Raw genomic sequence first — 19,358 nt, 5'->3', positions numbered from 1 at the left:
ATAGAATTTTGATTTGAATCCTAAGAAATTGTATATAAATACCAAAGCCAAAAATATTAAGTGTATACACACATACACACACACACACACACACACACAGTACAGTGTTGAACCCAACTGATATTTTTATCCAGCATAGAGTTTTGATTTGAACCCCAGGAAATTGTATATAAATACCAAAGCCAAAAATATTAAGTGTATACACACATACACACACACACACACACACACACACAGTACAGTGTTGAACCCAACTGATATTTTTATCCAGCATAGAGTTTTGATTTGAACCCCAGGAAATTGTATATAATAAACAACAACAAAAATGCCAAGTCAAAAATATTGTAATCAATGCAATAAGAATATATCCAGCCCCAATTGGGCTAAGCACCAAAAGATTTGTGACCCAGACAAATACAGAACTCCCACAAAAATTTGCCCCAAATGCAATAGAAAATACAGCATGCAATACTTCACATATACACATAAAGATACTTGCTCTGCACAGTCATCAACATTGCCCTCACAACCATCTACATCTGCTCTGAAAAGAAAGCATGAAACATCTGTTAATGCTAGACCGGCAAAGCAGCCACGCTATGCACCTATCCATAGCAGTTTTAATGCCCAACTTAGGGATTACCGGTTTGTATCAGAGCCAAGATGTGACATTAAGAATTTTTTGAACAGTATAAATTCTGATCTGCAGGCAATTCTTAATGTACAAAATGGCTCTTATAAACTGTCCCTTAAATTGTTTGCACAATATAAGAAACCAAATGGCACAAAATTTACACAGCCCCACATAACAGAAACTGTACCTGTATATTCAAATACAAATTCAGACACAATAATGAGCAGCTTGATAAATCAATTAAATATTAAACACTCTGAATTTGCTGCAAAAGAGTCCGGATGGAGCCTATGCGGTTCATCACACAAGTTATATGTTAATATTTCTGAATTCAGCCCATTACAAGGATCTACATATCTGCCATTACCTGCCAATATTAAAAACAAACAAGCCGTGGTTAATATAAAAAATAATGATGAGAAATGCTTTTTGTGGTGTATATTAGCTGCTTTGTATCCAGTTTCAAGGGATCCTCAGAGAATAACTTATTACAAACAACATGAACATGATTTTGACGATGCAATGGAGGGTTTGGAATATCCAATGTCTGTTCAGAATATTGATAAATTTGAAAAAAAGGCCCGGGATATTAATGGCAAACAATTATCTATTAATGTATTTACTTGTTCCACTGGCAATTGCTTGATAGATCCTCTCAGAATCAGTACACTTGATGATGAATCTGCTGTTCCGATTGATCTGCTCTTAATTGAAGAGGATGGCACATATCATTATACTCTGATAAAAAATCTTGAAGCTTTAGTCAGAACACAACTAGACAAAACTCATACAATATTCAAATTGTGCAGAAGATGTTTAACTGTATTTTATGGTCAAAAAATGGTGAAGGGGGTTCGGGAAGAGAGTGCAGAAATTGCCAAAAACAAGTTAATTGAGCATCTGAAATACTGTGGGAATCATAAACCTGTTCATATGGTGATGCCTAATCCAAGTGAAAATTGCAAATTCAAAAAGTTTGAAGCCTTGTTGGAACACCCAGCATATATTGTCTGTGATTTTGAATCGAACCTCAAACCTCTTGCATTCTGCAATCCAGATCCTGAAGAATCTTCAATTACACCATACCAGCTACATGAACCTTCCAGTTTTTGTTATATAGTTATACGGGATGGTGTAGCTAGTGAGCCACACTTATACATGGGACCAAATGCCATCAAAATATTTGCACATAGAATAGAAAATGAGTGCCGTGACATAGCATCTAACATCTTATTAAAATCAAAGCCTATGTTGCCTTTAACAGAGAAGCAGATTGAAGATTTCAACAATGCAGAAAAATGCCCGGTATGTGATTCTGAATTTTCAGATACAAATATCAAGGTGAAACACCATTCTCATACAGATGGTAAATTCTTAATGGCCCTGTGTAATAGCTGTAATATTAAGATCAAGAGACCAAGATTTGTCCCCATATTTTGCCATGGAGCATCCAATTATGATTTCCATCATCTGATCAGGTACGAGGGGTTTGACAAGCAGAATTTAAATATTTTAGCTGAAAATGATGAAAAATATATATCTATTAGCAAGATAATTAAAGTTAATGGTGTTCCTATTCACATAAGATTTCTTGATTCTTACAGAATTTTATCGGCTAGCCTGGCTACACTGGCAAATCAATTATCTGATGATCAATTCAAAATCACACGTGCATTGTTTCCAAATCAGGACCTGAAATTAATTAGGCGGAAGGGTGTATATCCATATGACTATGTTACAGATTTTTCTAAATTTGATGAGTGTTCCCTGCCACCACAAGAAGAGTTTTACAGCAAAATCAGAGGATCTGGAATCACTGATGAAGATTATCACCATGCTCAGTTGATGTGGAACAATTTAAATTGCCAGACATTTGGTGATTATCACAAGGCATATTTGAAACTTGATGTAACCCTCTTAGCTGATATACTGCAGGCATTCAGAAAATCTTCTATGCAAAATTATAAACTGGACCCAGTGTATTTTTACAGTGCTCCGGGCCTAGCATGGGCCGCAACGTTTTTGAACACCAAAAAGCAATTGGATCTCATCCAAGATCAAGATATGTATCTGTTTATGGAGAAATGTATAAGAGGAGGGATGGTGCAATGTTCCCAGAGATATGCCAGAGCAAATAACAAATATATGCCTGATTATGATCCAGCACGGCCATCAAATTATATAACGTATGTAGATGCAAACAGCCTCTATGGTCATGCTATGATGCAAAAACTGCCATATGCAGGGCTTGAATGGGTTGAAGATTTGAATATTGAGGATCTTAAGAATTTTGATGACAGTGAATATGGCCTCTTCTTAGAGGTTGATCTGATAATTCCTGATCATTTGCACAAGAAATTTTCTGATCTGCCCCCAATTCCCGAGGTTCAGTGCTCACCTGGCTCTAAACAGAAGAAGCTCATGATGACTCTGGAGCCGAAACAGGGATATGTCACATATTACAAAAACCTCCAGTTCCTGATGAAACATGGTGTCCAAGTGACCAAAGTTGGCAAAGTCTTGAGGTTCAGGCACTCAGAATGGTTGAAACCATACATTGATAAAAATACAGAGCTTCGAACATCTGCAAAGAGCCAATTTGATAAGGGCTTGTTTAAATTGATGGTGAATTCAGTGTATGGCAAAACTATTGAAAATGTCAGAAAACATACCGATGTTAAAATAATTACTGACCCCAGCCTGAGCAAAAAATTGGTTGCAAAGCCTAATTTCAATTACAGAAGAATTTATGATGAGCACATGGCACTTTTCAACATGAAGAAAACAAAGATTAAGTTTGATAAACCTATTTATGAAGGGGCTGCGATATTGGAATCGTCCAAATTACGTATGTTAACATTGTATTATGATGTGTTGAAACCTTTTTATAAGGATCGTATAAAATTGATGTACATGGATACGGATAGTTTTATTCTTGATATTAAAACAGAAGATGTTTATCAAGATATGTTACAGCCTGAATTGTTTCAATACTTTGATACCAGTGAACATACAAGGATTCAATACCACCACAACAAAAAGGTGCTTGGCAAGTTAAAAGATGAGACACTTGGTGATGTTATTGTGGAATTTGCTGGGTTAAGTGCCAAGATGTATACTTTTAAAACATGTAGTGGTGTTGCTGCCAAAAAGGCCAAGGGCATTGGCAGAGTGACTGTAGACAAAGATCTTGAATTTGAAGATTATAAAAATTGCCTCAAATCCCAGAATTTAATCAAAACATCAGAATCCAGAATTCAGAGTGAGGATCACTTGTTGACTACAAATATTGTAAGAAAAGTGGCCCTGGACCCACATGATGATAAGAGATGCATTTTATCATGTGGCATACATACTCTACCATGGGGTCATTGTGATTTGAAAAATGGGAATCAATGCCCAATTACAGAGCATGATTTGAAATAAATAAACATGCCTATGAACTTATTTGGGTTCAAAAAACAGGCTATTATGGAGCTGCCAACACCACAAGCCTCTTCTGATATGCTGTCTAAACTGAGTGGTTTCTTAATTATTCATCTGAACAGCATACTTACAGATGTTGATGATGAAACAGGCAAAACATTGTACATATTTAACAATAATTTAAATCATTAGCAATTACCTGTAGGTGGGCAATTGCAATTTATAACAACCCCTAAGGGTGATGTCAAGATTTCAATAGGGAGAAATATTTATAGAATTAAGCACTCAAACATGATTTCTGGCACTGTATATACTGTTTCTGCTGGTGACTGCTTATATATTGAGGTCCCTGGATCTTATGACAAGCTTATACCCTTTTTTATAGAATTAAGAATCAGATACTCTATAATAAATAACCACTAAAACAAAAATGCCTAATGATATATTTGGCCATACAAGACATGAAGATCACAGTGATGAGATTCTGATGCTTGATGTCAGAGTCAAGAAATTAAGAAGTGATTTACAAGCTTTACAAACCACACTCAATGCCAGTCTTCAATTAGAAATTACAAATTTGCAATCACAATGCATGGACCCTCTTCTTAAAATTGATTCCGAACTCAAATTGTTGCTTCAGAAATATACTGACCTGGCAACATTAGATAATTTTCAAAGTTTAGAAGAAGCTGTAGCAGCTCTTCAAGCCAAATTTAAGACCCAGGCTACCAACTCTGAGCAATTGAAACAACAATTGGAAGAGCAGATAAATAATGTCCAGACACAGCTCCAAACAATTGTCAAAAGCATAAAATCACAAGAAGATTTTGATCTAGTGATTTCCACTCTAAAAGAACAGATTCAATCCCTCCAGATACCTAATCTGGATCCTCTGCACAATGCCATAGCCGAGGTTAAAGAAAAAATTGAGACACTTGAAAATTTTATGAACAACTTGCCATCTTCTGATGCTTTGAATGCAATAACTCGGAGTGTAGCAAATATTAAGCTGCAACTTGAAACATATGAAGATTTTGGAAAAATTCAAAGTACCATAACCCATCTTGAAGGTACCATAGCAGCAGTGCAAAATGATTTGGCAAATGTACTAGAATCTCGCCTGCCCGGTATTGTAGACACACTTGTCAGTGTCCAGCACCAAATCACAAAGCTTGAAAACCTCAACACTGAATCTGAGCTATCTCATTTTCATCACTTGATCGATGATATCCAAACAAAACTTGAAATTTTACAACAATCAACACCCACTCAGGCAGATATAGCCCTGCTCCAAAATGCTATGCAAAATGTGGCTGATGCTTCTGAATTAAACAATGTAAAATTGGCACTTGAATTTTTGCAAAATACAGTATCAAATCTTCCCACATCACAGGAACTTAAAAATATTAAGAGAGCAGTGAATAGGATATTGAAATCAGAAGATATCAAGAATATCCAAGCAGAGATCAAACATCTCACTCAGACAGTGGCCACTCTACCAACCAATCAACATATTAATGAACTGCATGCCCTGTTTGAGGATATCAGAAGACAGGTCCATGATCTTACTGCTCAAAATTCAAAATTGGCAGTTGTTGAAAATTTGCAACAAATTGTAGCTAATATCAAGCAACAGCTAGGAACCATGGAATCCAATCAAGCAAATGCTCTGTCTGTTTTTGCCACCCAGCTTCAAGAGATTGTGCAACAATACAAGAAACTTATTGTGGACATAAAAATCAAGCCAGGCCATGATGATGTTGTTAGGACCATCAATGAGCACCTTGAATCTGTAACAAGCAGATTGCTTACAGCAGAAAAGGAAATAACAGGCATAATCGAGAATCCAAAACATACAGTAATTCTTGAATTGTACAGCATCCCCAACAAAGAATATGATTCACCATTTACACCAGGTGGCAAAATATATATGCTGTCCCCTGCACAATTTTATTACCAGTTTTTTGTTGGGGGCACACTGAGACCAATCAAGATCAAATATTGGCTTCAACCACAGGCACACCACTATCCCACCTTATCAATAACAAATGCTGAGAACAAAGTGAAAATCACCAGTGTAGAGTTAGAGGATTTTACAGACCCCAATACATTAGAAACAGCCTATACTGAAGATGATGGCACTTTGGAATTTAAAATACAAATAGGAGACAAATTATATTTAGAAAATCCTGTAGTATCAGCTGCTGAACACCCCATAGTTGCAATATTCTTGTTTACATATTATGTCTAGAAAAATTATTGTTGATGAATTACACAGACAGGCCAGACATAATTTTAAGAGACTGCCAGTAGTCACAAAGGGCATAGATGATTTATGGCAGAGCGACTTGATTGAGTTGTCAAGTGGACAGTTGAAAAACTTAGACAAAATCAACAAGGGCTACAAGTATCTACTTACTGTAATAGATACATTTTCAAAATTTGCCTGGGCTGTGCCACTCAAATCCAAGACTGGAAAATGTGTTACAGAAGCCATCAGAACAATCATCAATCAGAGTGGAAGATCACCGCGCTATTTGTAAACAGATAATGGCAAAGAATTTTATAATTCAGTGTTTCAACAATTTATTAAAAGCCAGGCAATAAAACATTACTCGAGTTACAGTGACCTCAAAGCCTCAATTGTAGAGAGATTCAACAGAACCTTAAAAAATCTTATGTATAAACAATTTACCCTCCAAGGTAATTATAAATGGATTAATATTCTTCCAGAACTTCTACATAAATATAACAATTCTGTCCATTCCACAATCAACATGAAACCCTCTGAAGTAACTTCATCTGATGAGCAAAAATTGATCAGCACTGTTTATTATCCTAGATACCAGCCAACAACAAGAAAAGCCAAATACAAGGTGGGTGATCAAGTAAGAATCAGCAAATATAAGCACTTATTCAAAAGAGGCTTTACAAGAAACTGGAGCACTGAATTATTTACAGTGGTTCAAGTTAAACCTGGGACCCTTAACACATATATAATAAAAGATCACCGAGGAGAAATTCTCAAAGGCAGGTTCTATGAACAAGAGCTCAGCAAAACTAAACAGCCTGACACATATCTTATAGAAAAAATCATCCGCAGAAAAGGCAACAAATTATTTGTCAAATGGCTGGGTCATCCGGAAAACAGCTGGATCGATGCAAACAAAATAATAATATGAGCACCTGGGATGTTATAAAAAGGCTGCCAGAACCTGAACAACAGATTAAGAGAAATGGAAAATTGCTGCCTGAAAATATTAGATGTCTTATTGTCGGGCCATCTGCTTGTGGTAAAACTACACTAATGGTTGATAATTTTTTATTGGCACCCAACTGGCTAGACTGGAAAAACAGGCACTTGTATGTCTTCTCTAAGAGCTTGGAACAATTAAAATATCAGCAGCTGATGAAGCTATATGATGGATTGGATATTGCCACTTTTGAACCAGATGTTAAGCCACTCCATGAATGTCTCGATAATTCTGTTGTTGTGTTTGATGACATTATACTGGATAATCAAAACAAGGTTAGAAATTTCTTTACACAGGGGCGGCACAAAAACATTGATTGCTTCTACCTGGCACAGACTTTTTCTAAAATACCGAAGCAGCTGATCCGAGACAACAGCAATTTTATATGTGTGTTTCATCAAGATCATACCAACCTCAAACACATACATGATGAATATGTAGGTGGGGACTTGAGCTACAATGACTTTTCCAAGTTTTGCAGCAGGTGCTGGAACCAGGACAGTTATGGGTTTGTCACAATTGATATGACAAGAAAACCCAATAGCGGCAAATACAGAAATAAAACCAACGATTTTCTAGACGTTGAAACATATATAAATAACCATGAAAAGGCCAATCATTGATGATCTTAAGTTAAGAGATTATCTTGTAAAAAGATTTAAGGGATGGAAATCAGAGAACCGGGGAATTTATGAAAAACACAAACAAACAGAACAGCCTATAATTGATGCTATTAGTGATTTAGGTAAGAATATCAAAACTGTTACAGAGCAAAATCAAAATTTGATCACGGAGCTTGTACCTGTAGCTGCAAGGAACATATTAGATTATCCATTCACCCCACTTTCCAGTATTCATACACCTAGTCCTATTGCTCCTAGAAGAATTGAAGCTACTCAGGATCCTATTGAATTGGGTCTTCTTGCACAAAAATATTTAACCACACCTAAAGACAACAAAGATGAGGTGTTTGGCTTATATGCTGACACAGAGCTTGATGGTAGCATCATACATAGAATTGGCAATTTCAGAGTAACATTTATGGGGGATGATCTGATTGTTTATTCAGAATCTCGTCTCGGAGAAAAAGGTGCTTTTGTTAGATATCCCGGCACACCTGGGTTGTGGGAATTGATGACTCGGAAAAGGCCTGGCAGCTATACAGATCAAGATTATGAACATTACAAAGAAATATTAATAAAATCAGATGCTCTATACCAGAACAATGATCCCACACAAAAAAGAGTCAAGTCTAGCAGTGGGGCAAAATACAATAATTTAATCAAGCCCATATGGTCACAAATTAAGACAGGCAGTGGAATCAAACAATACAACACCCTGCCTAAAGAATTTGTCTGGGTTGATGATGTCAGGAAACTTGTTGATAGGTTATTGGTGATAGCTGGGGAGGAAAATGCTGGGAACCACAATTTTTACAATGAAAAGGTTGGAATTATGGACATGATAAGCACAAAATTGTCTAATTTTATAGTGAATGACCCTAAGGGGATTGGATATCTCATAAAAATTATTAATACTCTACCACCTAAATTTTGGAATATTTCTGAGGGTCGGGGCCTGGTTAATGACATTATAAACAAGCTGCCATTTGAACTACACATTCCAGGCTATCAGTATTGTGGTCCAGGCACAAAATTGGATCATAGATTAAACAGAGGTGATCCTGGTGTTAATCCCCTAGATGCTGCTTGTAGAGACCATGACATAGCATACAACACACATTCTGATCTAGACAAGAGACATGTTGCAGACAAGAAATTAGAAGAGGCTGCATTTGGTAGATTTGTAAGCAAAGATGCTTCTTTAAGTGAGAGAATATCAGCATTGGGAACCACCATAGCTATGAGCACCAAACAAAAACTGGGGTGGGGGTTGTGAATATGTATATAATAAACCTACAATGAAGGCCAAGGGTGTTATGTATCAAATACCTTATGCAGGTCTCAAATCTCTTAAAACTATTGATAGCCTTTTGACCAAAAAGCAGCGCAAGAAAAAAAGCTCTTGTCTTGCAAAGGGCCATGGTATGAAATTGTTGCTTAGTACCCCCCAATTAAAAAAATTACAACAATCCAGGAAAAAATTGCATACAGGGGGATTCATATTTACTATCCCGGCCATCTTAGCTGCTCTCGGGGCTGTGGGGAGCTTGGCTGGGGGATCAGCTGCCATAGCAAAAACAGTAATAGATGCCAAGAAAAATAGGGCAGAATTAGATGAGCAGAGGCTCCATAACCTGGCCATGGAGAAAAAAGGCAAAGGTGTTAAGAGAGCCATGAATAAGTTTAAAAAAAACAAGAGCCGCTTACAAACCAAGATATTGAAGCTTTAATCAAGCCACTGGGCATCAAACATTTTAGGGGTGTGTACATGTCTGATTCTTTGCCAAAACAACCACTCAACAAAGAGTGTGGCATTGTTAATTTGGATAAGTACAAAAATCAGGGCACTCACTGGATCTGTTATCTTAAATATTTAAAAAATGAGGCATTTGTGTTTGATTCATTTGGAGGTGTTCCACCTGAAAATTTAATAAAATATTTAAAATCAGCTAATCTTTATTACAATAATGCCCGTGTTCAAAATTTCAAAGATGTTAATTGCGGACATTTGTGTTTATCTGTTCTTAGATATATGTCTCAAATAAATAAACCATCAATTGAAAATTTTCAAAAAGCCTTGTGGTATCTGAAACATCATGGGGGTATTCCATCTCACCAGCCAAAATTCAATATTGAAACTCAAATTACATGATGACATAGTGTATCCCAAAACAATAGCTCTCAGAGCATTTTATGGCATGTACTTGATCCCTAATATTACACACCACAACAACAAAATTGCAGTAGGGGATCAAAAAATTGTCATCACTCCAGGGCAATATAATCTGTCCACTCTAAATGCTCAATTACCCAGAGGTGTAGTGTTAAGTCAAAATTCTGTCACTCACAGAGTAGAGATTGTATCTGCTACAGAAACAGTGGATCTGGGTACTATAGGAGAGCTGTTAGGCTTTGAGAACAACACAAAACTTGAAGCGGCCATCAAACACACTGCTATTAATATACCTAAATTCTTAGCCATAGAGACTCTAAATATTCACTGTAATGTGGCTGAGGGTATGATCACCAAATCAAATGGCATAGGCTCTCACAAACAAACTGGCATCATTGCAACATTCAAACCTAATTCTGAATTTATGGAGCCCATCATCTACAATCCATCCCCAACATTATATTTTCCTGTGTGTCATAATAGAATAGATTATATTGAATTGATGGTCACTAATGAAAAAGAAGAATTAGTTGATTTTGCTGGAGCCACAACAACTGCAATCATAGAGATTAATATTTAAATAAAAATACATACAATGGAAAATATTGAGAGTTATGAGCTACAATCATTCCCTCCAAACAGGAGGACATTTGCAAATTTAAATCAACCCAACACAGAGATTGAGGTTGACCTTGATGTAGGGGATGGCTTTATACACCCCCACAGAGCAGATCTATACATCAAATTTGATGTTGTAAAGCTGGATGGAACAGATTATCCGGCAAATTCAAATATAAGATTGGTGGACAATTTTGTGCCGCATCTGTTCTCTGAAATTGAGATCAGAAAGCATGGCGTTGTTATAAACAGAATAGATTATCCCGGCATTACCTCCACAGCTTTGGCCACATTAAAATTATCCAAAACCGAGGCTTCATACTACCAAATAGGTGGATTTGAGGCTGGTGAGAAAATATTATCTAAAAATCACACAGTGCTGTTTCCCATGCGCCTGTTGCCAGGATTCTTCTCAGATTACAAAGATATTATGTGGAAGGGTGGTTTAAGAATTACATTTAGAAGAGCTGCAAATGATAATAATGCTTTGATGAGGTACAGTACATTAAACTCTACAGGGGAAGCTCTGCCTAATACCTTACCAGATGCAGGCAAGTGCATTATTCAGACTATGGAGTTAAGAATCCCTGTTGTTGAATATGAGGCCAGTTATGCTCTTAAACACAAAGCTGATATAATAAAAAATCCACAGGTTCCTCTGCAATTTTACACATATCAATGCGTACAGAAGGTTGCCACTGGTTCTTATTATGAGTTTGATGCTACAAATTCATTCTCCAGTATTCAATTTGACATGCCTGATTTTGTAGTGGTACTGTTTCAGACTGGGAGACACAATAATCAGGAAAAAAATTCAAGTAAATTTGATAACTGCAACATCAAGAACATATATCTTAAAAATGGCAGAAATGAGGTATTTCCTAGAGAAAATTATAATTTAGACATGTCCAAGGATGATTTCCTCAAATTATATGAAGCATTTTCGGCATTCAAAAGGGTCACTACAGGCAATACTGATATGTATTACACTCCAGATGAATTCAAAGCACAGAGACCCATGTTTGTAATCAACACTTCAAAAAGGAAACAAGTTGTGGTGAATGACAGAACAAATATTAAAATTATCTGTGAATTCCATGAGGCATTACCTGATGACACCATATGTAGTGTTATTCTCATAGGTGAAAAATCATATGTTTATGATGTAAGAAATGAGAGGGTCACAGAGCAATTCTAGAGGGTCTCTGCATATTGCGTTGTCTTAGTACTAGATATGCAATATGGGCCTGGTGTCCAATTGAACTTAAACCGGAAGTAGACCGGAAGTGGACCGGAAGTGGACCGGAAGTAGACCGGAAGTGGACCGGAAGTGAACCGGAAGTGGACCGGAAGTGGACCGGAAGTAAATATGTGTGGGTGGGTGTGGGTGGGTGTGGGTGTGTATGTGTGTGGGTGGCCTAGTTTTAAGTGTGGGCAAAAAAAATATCAAGAGGGGCATATTTTTAACAAATTTATGGACAACAATCTCACAGAAGTGCCTTTTATAAGTATAGGCAAATCAATCTGAGGGAGTTCATACTTTCTCATGGAATCCATGAGGGCATTTTTACAAAAATCTTGGATTAGACAAGATTCCACACTTGAGCAAAAAGCTCATATGGGCATGTTGAGCTTGTTTTAAGTATAGCCAAATCTGCTTGAGGGGGGTTCATACTTTCCGGCGCTGGTAGTACAGTCAATACCACTACTAAGGTGAATTTCACAATCAATTTTTTCAAGATGGCAACGAACATACAGGTCAGAGAGTGGTAAACTCATCAATATCGAATTCGTCAAATTTTTGTACTACAGAGGGAGTTAGTTTCATTTCTCCTGCAATTATCTCCTCAAACGACATTACTATATTTGACAATAAGGTGTTTCAGTGTTTGACAAAGCTATCCCAAAATGAAATTTACACCAGAGGTAACATTTGACTGTACAACATATCTTATTCCCACCAACAATGAAGGTACAACATTTTAGGTATTTAAGGCCAAAAGTCACATCATGTGACTGAAATGAAAATCTAATTATTTTCATAAAATATTATTCGTCGTGAAAACAATGCTCGACTAGCATCAAAACAAGCCCAAGATGAAAGTTAAATCATAATTACAAGAAATGTTACGTGTGGCTTATCGTGTCGCCTAGATCTGTTGTTGAAATGTGCGGTTTATCGTGTCGCCTATCTGTTGTTCACACAATTAGCAGCGAACGCTTGCTAATAGACTGAAGGCACCATGTCGTTTGTCACTTAGTTGGGAACCCTTGTAGCGCGTCGCTTCGGTCTGAGCACCCTTCCTTTAAGGAGTTTTCCGAACGAAGTAGCACGCGAATACGCCATATGAACGTGTCGTTTGCTGTTTGGACCCTCATGTGCAATGAATGCTATTTTACAGTCTGGAAGTGTGTGTCACTAGTGTGACAGTGTGAACATCCCGTGTCGCTTGTCCCATTGGTTTGAAAGTTTCCTTACACTCATGTCGATGGCACTAAGAAAGATTTGTGGGGTTCCCCTTGTCGTTTCATGCAATCATCATTATAATCATCGCCGCGATTAGTTTAAAGCGGAAGAAAAGAGACATTAAATATAAAAAATACAAATGCTTCAGTGTGTATTTCTTTAAAAGAAATGATGATGATGATAATAATAATGAACCTAATTCATACACAAAAATTTAGTTACCAAGAACATTCCACGCGTATTTTTTCTCCCGTATTATTAACGAAAGTATGACGATAACAGGACGTGGTCGACTGTCTAGAATGTTCGTTAATATCTTCGCGACCACTGTACCAAATATCATAGCAATTATCACATTCATAGAATTGATTCATGTAAAAGAATCAGACGTTGCAGACTTCCATTTTAAGCAGACGAATGCCATGCACGTGTACCGACACCAGCGCCTCTAGTGGTATCATTTTCGAGTGGAACCAGCCAGAGATGCCAGAACTGTGACGTTTCCCACACTACGTTATTCAAGGCTCTGTAATATAGTTAAGGGAACAGATCTTATTTCTATTGTACGAAAGGGTTAAAACTGTCTGTACTCTGAAGAGATGAAATTATATTGACGATAGAAAACCTCAAACTATGCCACATCAATAGAATTATTGAATTTTTTCATGGAGCTAACAGGGCTATTGGATTTTAACCAACATTTGACAGTTGTTAAAGAATTTCAGAACATTGAATCTTGTCTAGCATATTTACTGAATTTTAGTCCACAGTGTACATGAGAAATTTATCAAGCAGCAGGGCTATTGCATTGTAAAAAAGTAAAAAAGTAAAGTGCGCCCCTGTGCATAGCACCACGCCATGAAGGCGTATAGGGGGTGTGGGGGTAACGCCCCACACTTTCTTGATCCGGTCGTGAGTGGGGGTGATGTGATCAGCATCACGCCCCTGACCGCCTTTACCCCCCAGGGTTTCCCCCAGGTACCCATGTTATTCGACGCTGGGTGGGCGCCGGGGCCTTGTAACCGCTATTAATTAACAGGAACTATTGCACTTTGATCAAAAGTTAGGAGGAGTTAATAAATTGTAACCAAGAGTTACTATGAGTTAGTGACAATTAGATAATAGTTACCTTTATGAATTCTATGGTTCAGGTAATAGGATTATTGAATTTTAACCGACATAGAATTTTAAGTAAGTTGCTGCATTAACCAGCAATTAATGTTTACATATAAACTACATTTAACAGAATGGGCCTCCCCGATGGCGCAGTGGTAGCGTCGTCGCCTTGTAATCAAGGGGTCTCGAGTTCTCGATGGAGGCACTTAGTGGTTCGGGGTGTAAGGGGTGCACCCAATAGTCAACCTCACTTCCACGTTGTACACCTTGGACTGCAGACTAATGAGGCTCTGTTTGTGTTTTCCTGTGTTTTGTCTTTATTTGTGCTGAGTGCTCCTTCACAGCCTCAGCTTTTAATGAAAGTCAGAAGATTTTATGATTTTAGTTCTGCAACGTTAGAATTGTTATGTGTAACGATAAGGGGCTGGACCCCGTATAATGTGACGGGTGCAAAATAGCCTTAGTGCTGATGCACCCAAAATTTTAAATTCAAATCAAATCAAAAACGTAGTGGTTCGGATCCCACTTTAAACTGTATGTCCAGTCCCGATTAGCCTTACTGTGCACAAAGTGGACTTAAAACACCAACTCAAACATTTGACAGAATTTAATGCAACTGATAATATGAATTACTAAATGTTAACTAACAGTTAATACAGATAAATCATCACGAATAATTATTTCGTGAGTATAAGACGTAGCATAGAAATTACAGAAGGGTCCGGTATTGTAAATTCTTGCCTTAATGAATAATAGGGGTGTGCGGGACAGAATTTTTTGGGTCGGGACGGGATCGGGACGGTAATTTTTTTAAATCCCGACATTCGGGACTGAAAAATTTGCAATTTCCCGACCAAGTCGGAAAATTTTCGGGACGGGAAATGTTCGAAATTTCCCGAAGCACTGGAAATCTCGAATTTTACAAGTCATTTTCACTTTAAGTGATTGTTTTTGCATTTCTAGAATAAAAACTTACAATTTTCGATAAGTTCCAGAAACTTACAAGCCAGAAAACGTCGAGAATTAACGACTTTTTAAAGTAAAGGATCCCGCACACACCTAATGAATAACGTTGAGTCGTTTACTGTCGATTATGTTATTTGAAGTCATACATGCTGCTGCTGTGCAGAGATAGATGTTGGTTGGTGATGCTGTATTTCCTGCAGTCTTTAACAATTCTGGTCCCATTTTATTTCCCTTTTTTGTTTTTGTATCACTTAACATTGAAAATATTCTTTCCGTTTCCGCTTTAGAATGTGGCAATGTTAGCACTATTTTCGCGAGAGTGGAAATGTTTTCAAAAAGGAACTTGCCTTGAAAGTTTTTGGTAACCGATAACATGTTCCAAAATTCTGATGGAGATTTGTTAGTTAGTTCTTTTTTCTCCTCTTCGCTAAAGTATCCACATAAACTAATTCATAAAATGTCATTTACCAAGATTGAAAAAAGTACCTACGTTTTCCCTCATTTTGCAAAATCTGTCCCTACGTTCCTACGCGGGCGAAATTTAGTGAAAAGTCCCTATGCTTAGGGACATGTCCCTACAGTTGGCATCACTGCCGACACGTGCAGTATGAAGCGCCTTCTCGCGGCTGACAACTCACCCAACCCCCGATAAGCTGCCGGCGCTGTCGCGACAACTGAGGATAAAGTAGCGATGACTAATCTAAGATTAGATGTCAGAAATAAAGTGCCAGAAATATTTGTATTTTAGAGGACACCTTTTCCAGCATCCTTACGACAAGGTACGTGCTTATTTAAGTTGTAATTGTAACTGTAACTGTGAAAAGTGGAAACATTACAAAACAAGCAGTTTCTATTACGGACTTCCTGAACGCAATTTGCCGGGACCTGTTGCATGAAGAGTCCGCCGAACGGCCTACACGCTGGCGGTGAACGACTGAAATAACCTCCCTGTATAAGTTATTAATTTTTAACCGATGGTTAACAGGAATCATTGGATTTTTGCAGATTTGTAGAATTTTCCAATATAGAATTTCATTCAGTAGTAGAGTTCTGAACTTATAACCAACAGTTAACCCAGAGTTATTGACTTTTAACCAACAGATAACTGGCACAGTTTGGGAACTTCAACTAGCAAAATGGTTTCAAGAGTTTTGCCTCACGTTATCTATTGACAAGATTGACTCAAGAACAATGAACCTGGAGTTCCGTCAGCGGTACAGTGAATATATCGTGCCATGTTTCGTTTCGGAGAATGGCCTCGCATCTTGTACAGTCCCAAATGGTAGGTCTCTAAGTTATTAAATTATTATATAGTCATCCTTAGGTAGATATTTTTTAAAAGTTTGTTTCGAATAAAATGAAAGAATACTTTCCAAAATAAATTTATGTTTCAATGCACCATGGTTGCCACTAGGCTCCCATTTATTTGAGGCTGGGTGAGCCCCAGAGCCGCTTTATGCGACGACAAGACCTGAAAAAATCCCGACCTTCGATCACTCATCCGGGGTTTGAACCCGGAGTCTCCCACGTGACAGGCAGATTACTGAGGCTCAAGAGCGGATTGGTATTATCCAGGATAGAGGAATATGGAAGACTTATGTTGCTACCAGTGGCGGCGATTGGGTTCCAAATCCGGAGGGGGGGGGGCAACGTTCCAGAACTGGGGGAAGGCAAAGAGAGTAAATCCCTTTGTAGACATGGTTTAGCATAGTGCAGGGGCAAAAGTGGCGAAAAGTGCGTGGGGGGCAACTGCCCCCTCGCACCTTAATCGCCACCACTGGTTACTACGCCAATAAACCTAGATAGAGTTGATTATATTGTATGAAGGCCCCCTAGATGGAGCAGTGTTAGGTAACGTCGTCCCTTGTAATCAATAGGTGGTGGGTTCGATACCAGGTGGAGGCACAACGTGGTTCGAATCCAACTTTAAACTGTAGGTCCAGTCTCGATTAGCCTTAAGGTACGTGAGCCAAACATGGTTACAGTTAACCTTATAGGGCATTTTACAAATCTCTAATGAGAGATAAACTTCTGAAATTAAAATAAATAACTCCTATAACTAATTAACAACGTATACCAAATGGATACCAAACTTTTGATTGTTGACATGCATTGTACAGGGTGATTCAGAATTGCTATTACACACTTCTAGGGGTTGTAGAGGGGACTTAGTAGATCACGTTTTGATGAGGAAATCCATGTCCGGAAATATACCGTTTTGGTACTACACAGATGACAAGATCACATAATTTCACATTTCCCGCTTTATCTGCGTCACTACAAGAGCAGCTCGATGTGGCGGCCCTAAAGTTCGTTGCAAACAGTGTACCTCCGAAGGTTGTTTGCATACGCACGCTCAAAGATACCTGGTGTGTGCTGAATCGGGTCTGCTGCAACCAGAACTCGTGCAACCAGGTCTTCCTCCGACACTACATGAGTCTCATAAACACTCTTCATGTGGCCCAATACGAAAAAGTCAAGAGGAGTTAGACCCGGCGATCGTGGTGGCCAAGGAGTTGGTCCACCGCGATCTATCCACCTGTCCGCGTATGTTTGATTGAGATGTTGTCGGACGTCATGGGAAATATGTGCTGGTGCGCCATCATGTTGGAACCACATGTGCTGTGTAAACAGATTGTAAACAGAGAACGTTGGAAGCAGCACCATGACATCAGGTGACTTAAGACGTCTCCTTCCATCAATGTGGATTGCCTACCGTGAAGCGGGAGATGTGATATTATGTGATGTTGTCATGTGTGTAGTACCAAAACGGTACGTTTCCGGACATGGGTTCCTAATCAAAACTTGACCTACTAAGTCCCCTCTACAACCCCTAGAAGTGTGTAATAGGAATTCTAAATCACCTGTATACAGTAACGACGAGAAGCCGATCTCCGTGGAGGACTGGTCTGCATAGTCCCTACGACGCCAGGCGTTCCACAATAATTTAAATAAAATTGCTGCTAGCATCCCGAGACAGTTCGTGTTCTGTATGGTGCACCTGAGAGGGACCGGCTATATTAATTAGCTGTAAAATACTAATATGATTCTCGTACAGTGGTCCACCTTGGGAACACTGGCTACCTTTGGCTCACCTACCTTACTGTACATAATGTGGACTTTAAACACCAACTCAATCAATCAATCAATTATCGTGTATTAAGTTTAAAAGCAATACATTTTCAACTAATACGATTCAATGCTTTATTTCAGGAAATATTACTGCCGATTTTGCACAGGGACATTCCGAGGATATTCTAGTAGCTGCATTCTGTTTTTATTCTAATCGTGACGCTGCCTCCCAAGAACCATTTATCGGAGCTTTCACGTCACAGAACTACACCCTTGGTTCAAACGACCTTGAAGCCATGAACAGCACTGTTCAACAGATGGCACCACTGAGCAGGGATATAAGGAGATGCAGACATAGGTTTACGTGAGGTTAAATATGGAAAAGCCACCTCACGAATGCCGAAAAAATTTCACTCTTTTGTTTGGTAAATGTTATAATAAAGGATTTCGTGTGCCTAAAATGCACTTGAAAAAATTCTGTGTTATATCAATGGAATTTTGTAAAATTTGGGTTTATAAATAATATAGCTATTTTAAAGTAATGACAAGTGTTTAAATGTTTGTGGTTATACTATCTGAACATACATAAGAATATTCATATACGTTATATATTGATTGATTGATTTGATTGATTTTACTTCGCATTCCTTCAATTTAGGCTAATAGCGAAGATGAGGATCAGTAACAATGTGATGAAATTGAAGAGAAATTATCTGGACCATGCGCAGTCCAGATTCGGGCCCGGAACACCAGGCACGCTGTACTTTGTACATTCAGTGCAGCAATTTGTACAGTGTAATGGGAGCGAGTTTCTTCTCTCTGTCTCTCCTCTATTTTCTCTTTCTCTTCTTCTTGCTTACTTTCTCTCTCTGTATCTTTCTTTCTTCTCTATTTTCTCTTCTTTCCTCCTTTTCTTGTTTGCTCTCTCTCACTTCTATTTCTCGTTCTCTCTTTCAATTTTTCTCTCTTTTTCATGCTTTCTTTCTATTTCTCGCTCTCTCTGTTTCTT

At 38.1% G+C, this 19,358-nt stretch overlaps 1 protein-coding gene across 1 annotated transcript in view; it reads left to right on the top strand.

The window, feature by feature from the left end:
- LOC145980739 (uncharacterized) overlaps positions 1 to 18,880 on the top strand; it is a 31,332-nt gene extending 12,452 nt beyond the window's left edge. Inside the window, exons 2-3 of the mRNA XM_083113801.1 lie at positions 16,379 to 16,559; positions 18,491 to 18,880. Coding sequence (XP_082969927.1) covers positions 16,379 to 16,559; positions 18,491 to 18,717 — 408 coding nt within the window. The 3' untranslated portion in view covers positions 18,718 to 18,880. The remainder of the gene's footprint in view (positions 1 to 16,378; positions 16,560 to 18,490) is intronic.
- Positions 18,881 to 19,358: the final 478 nt, after the last annotated feature.

Source organism: Lepisma saccharinum, chromosome 28, assembly GCF_977018435.1.
Source record: "Lepisma saccharinum chromosome 28, izLepSacc3.1, whole genome shotgun sequence".
Taxonomy (NCBI): Eukaryota; Metazoa; Arthropoda; class Insecta; order Zygentoma; family Lepismatidae; genus Lepisma; species Lepisma saccharinum.
The sequence above is the reverse complement of the archived record's forward strand: the minus strand, read 5'-3'. Positions and strand labels throughout refer to the sequence as shown.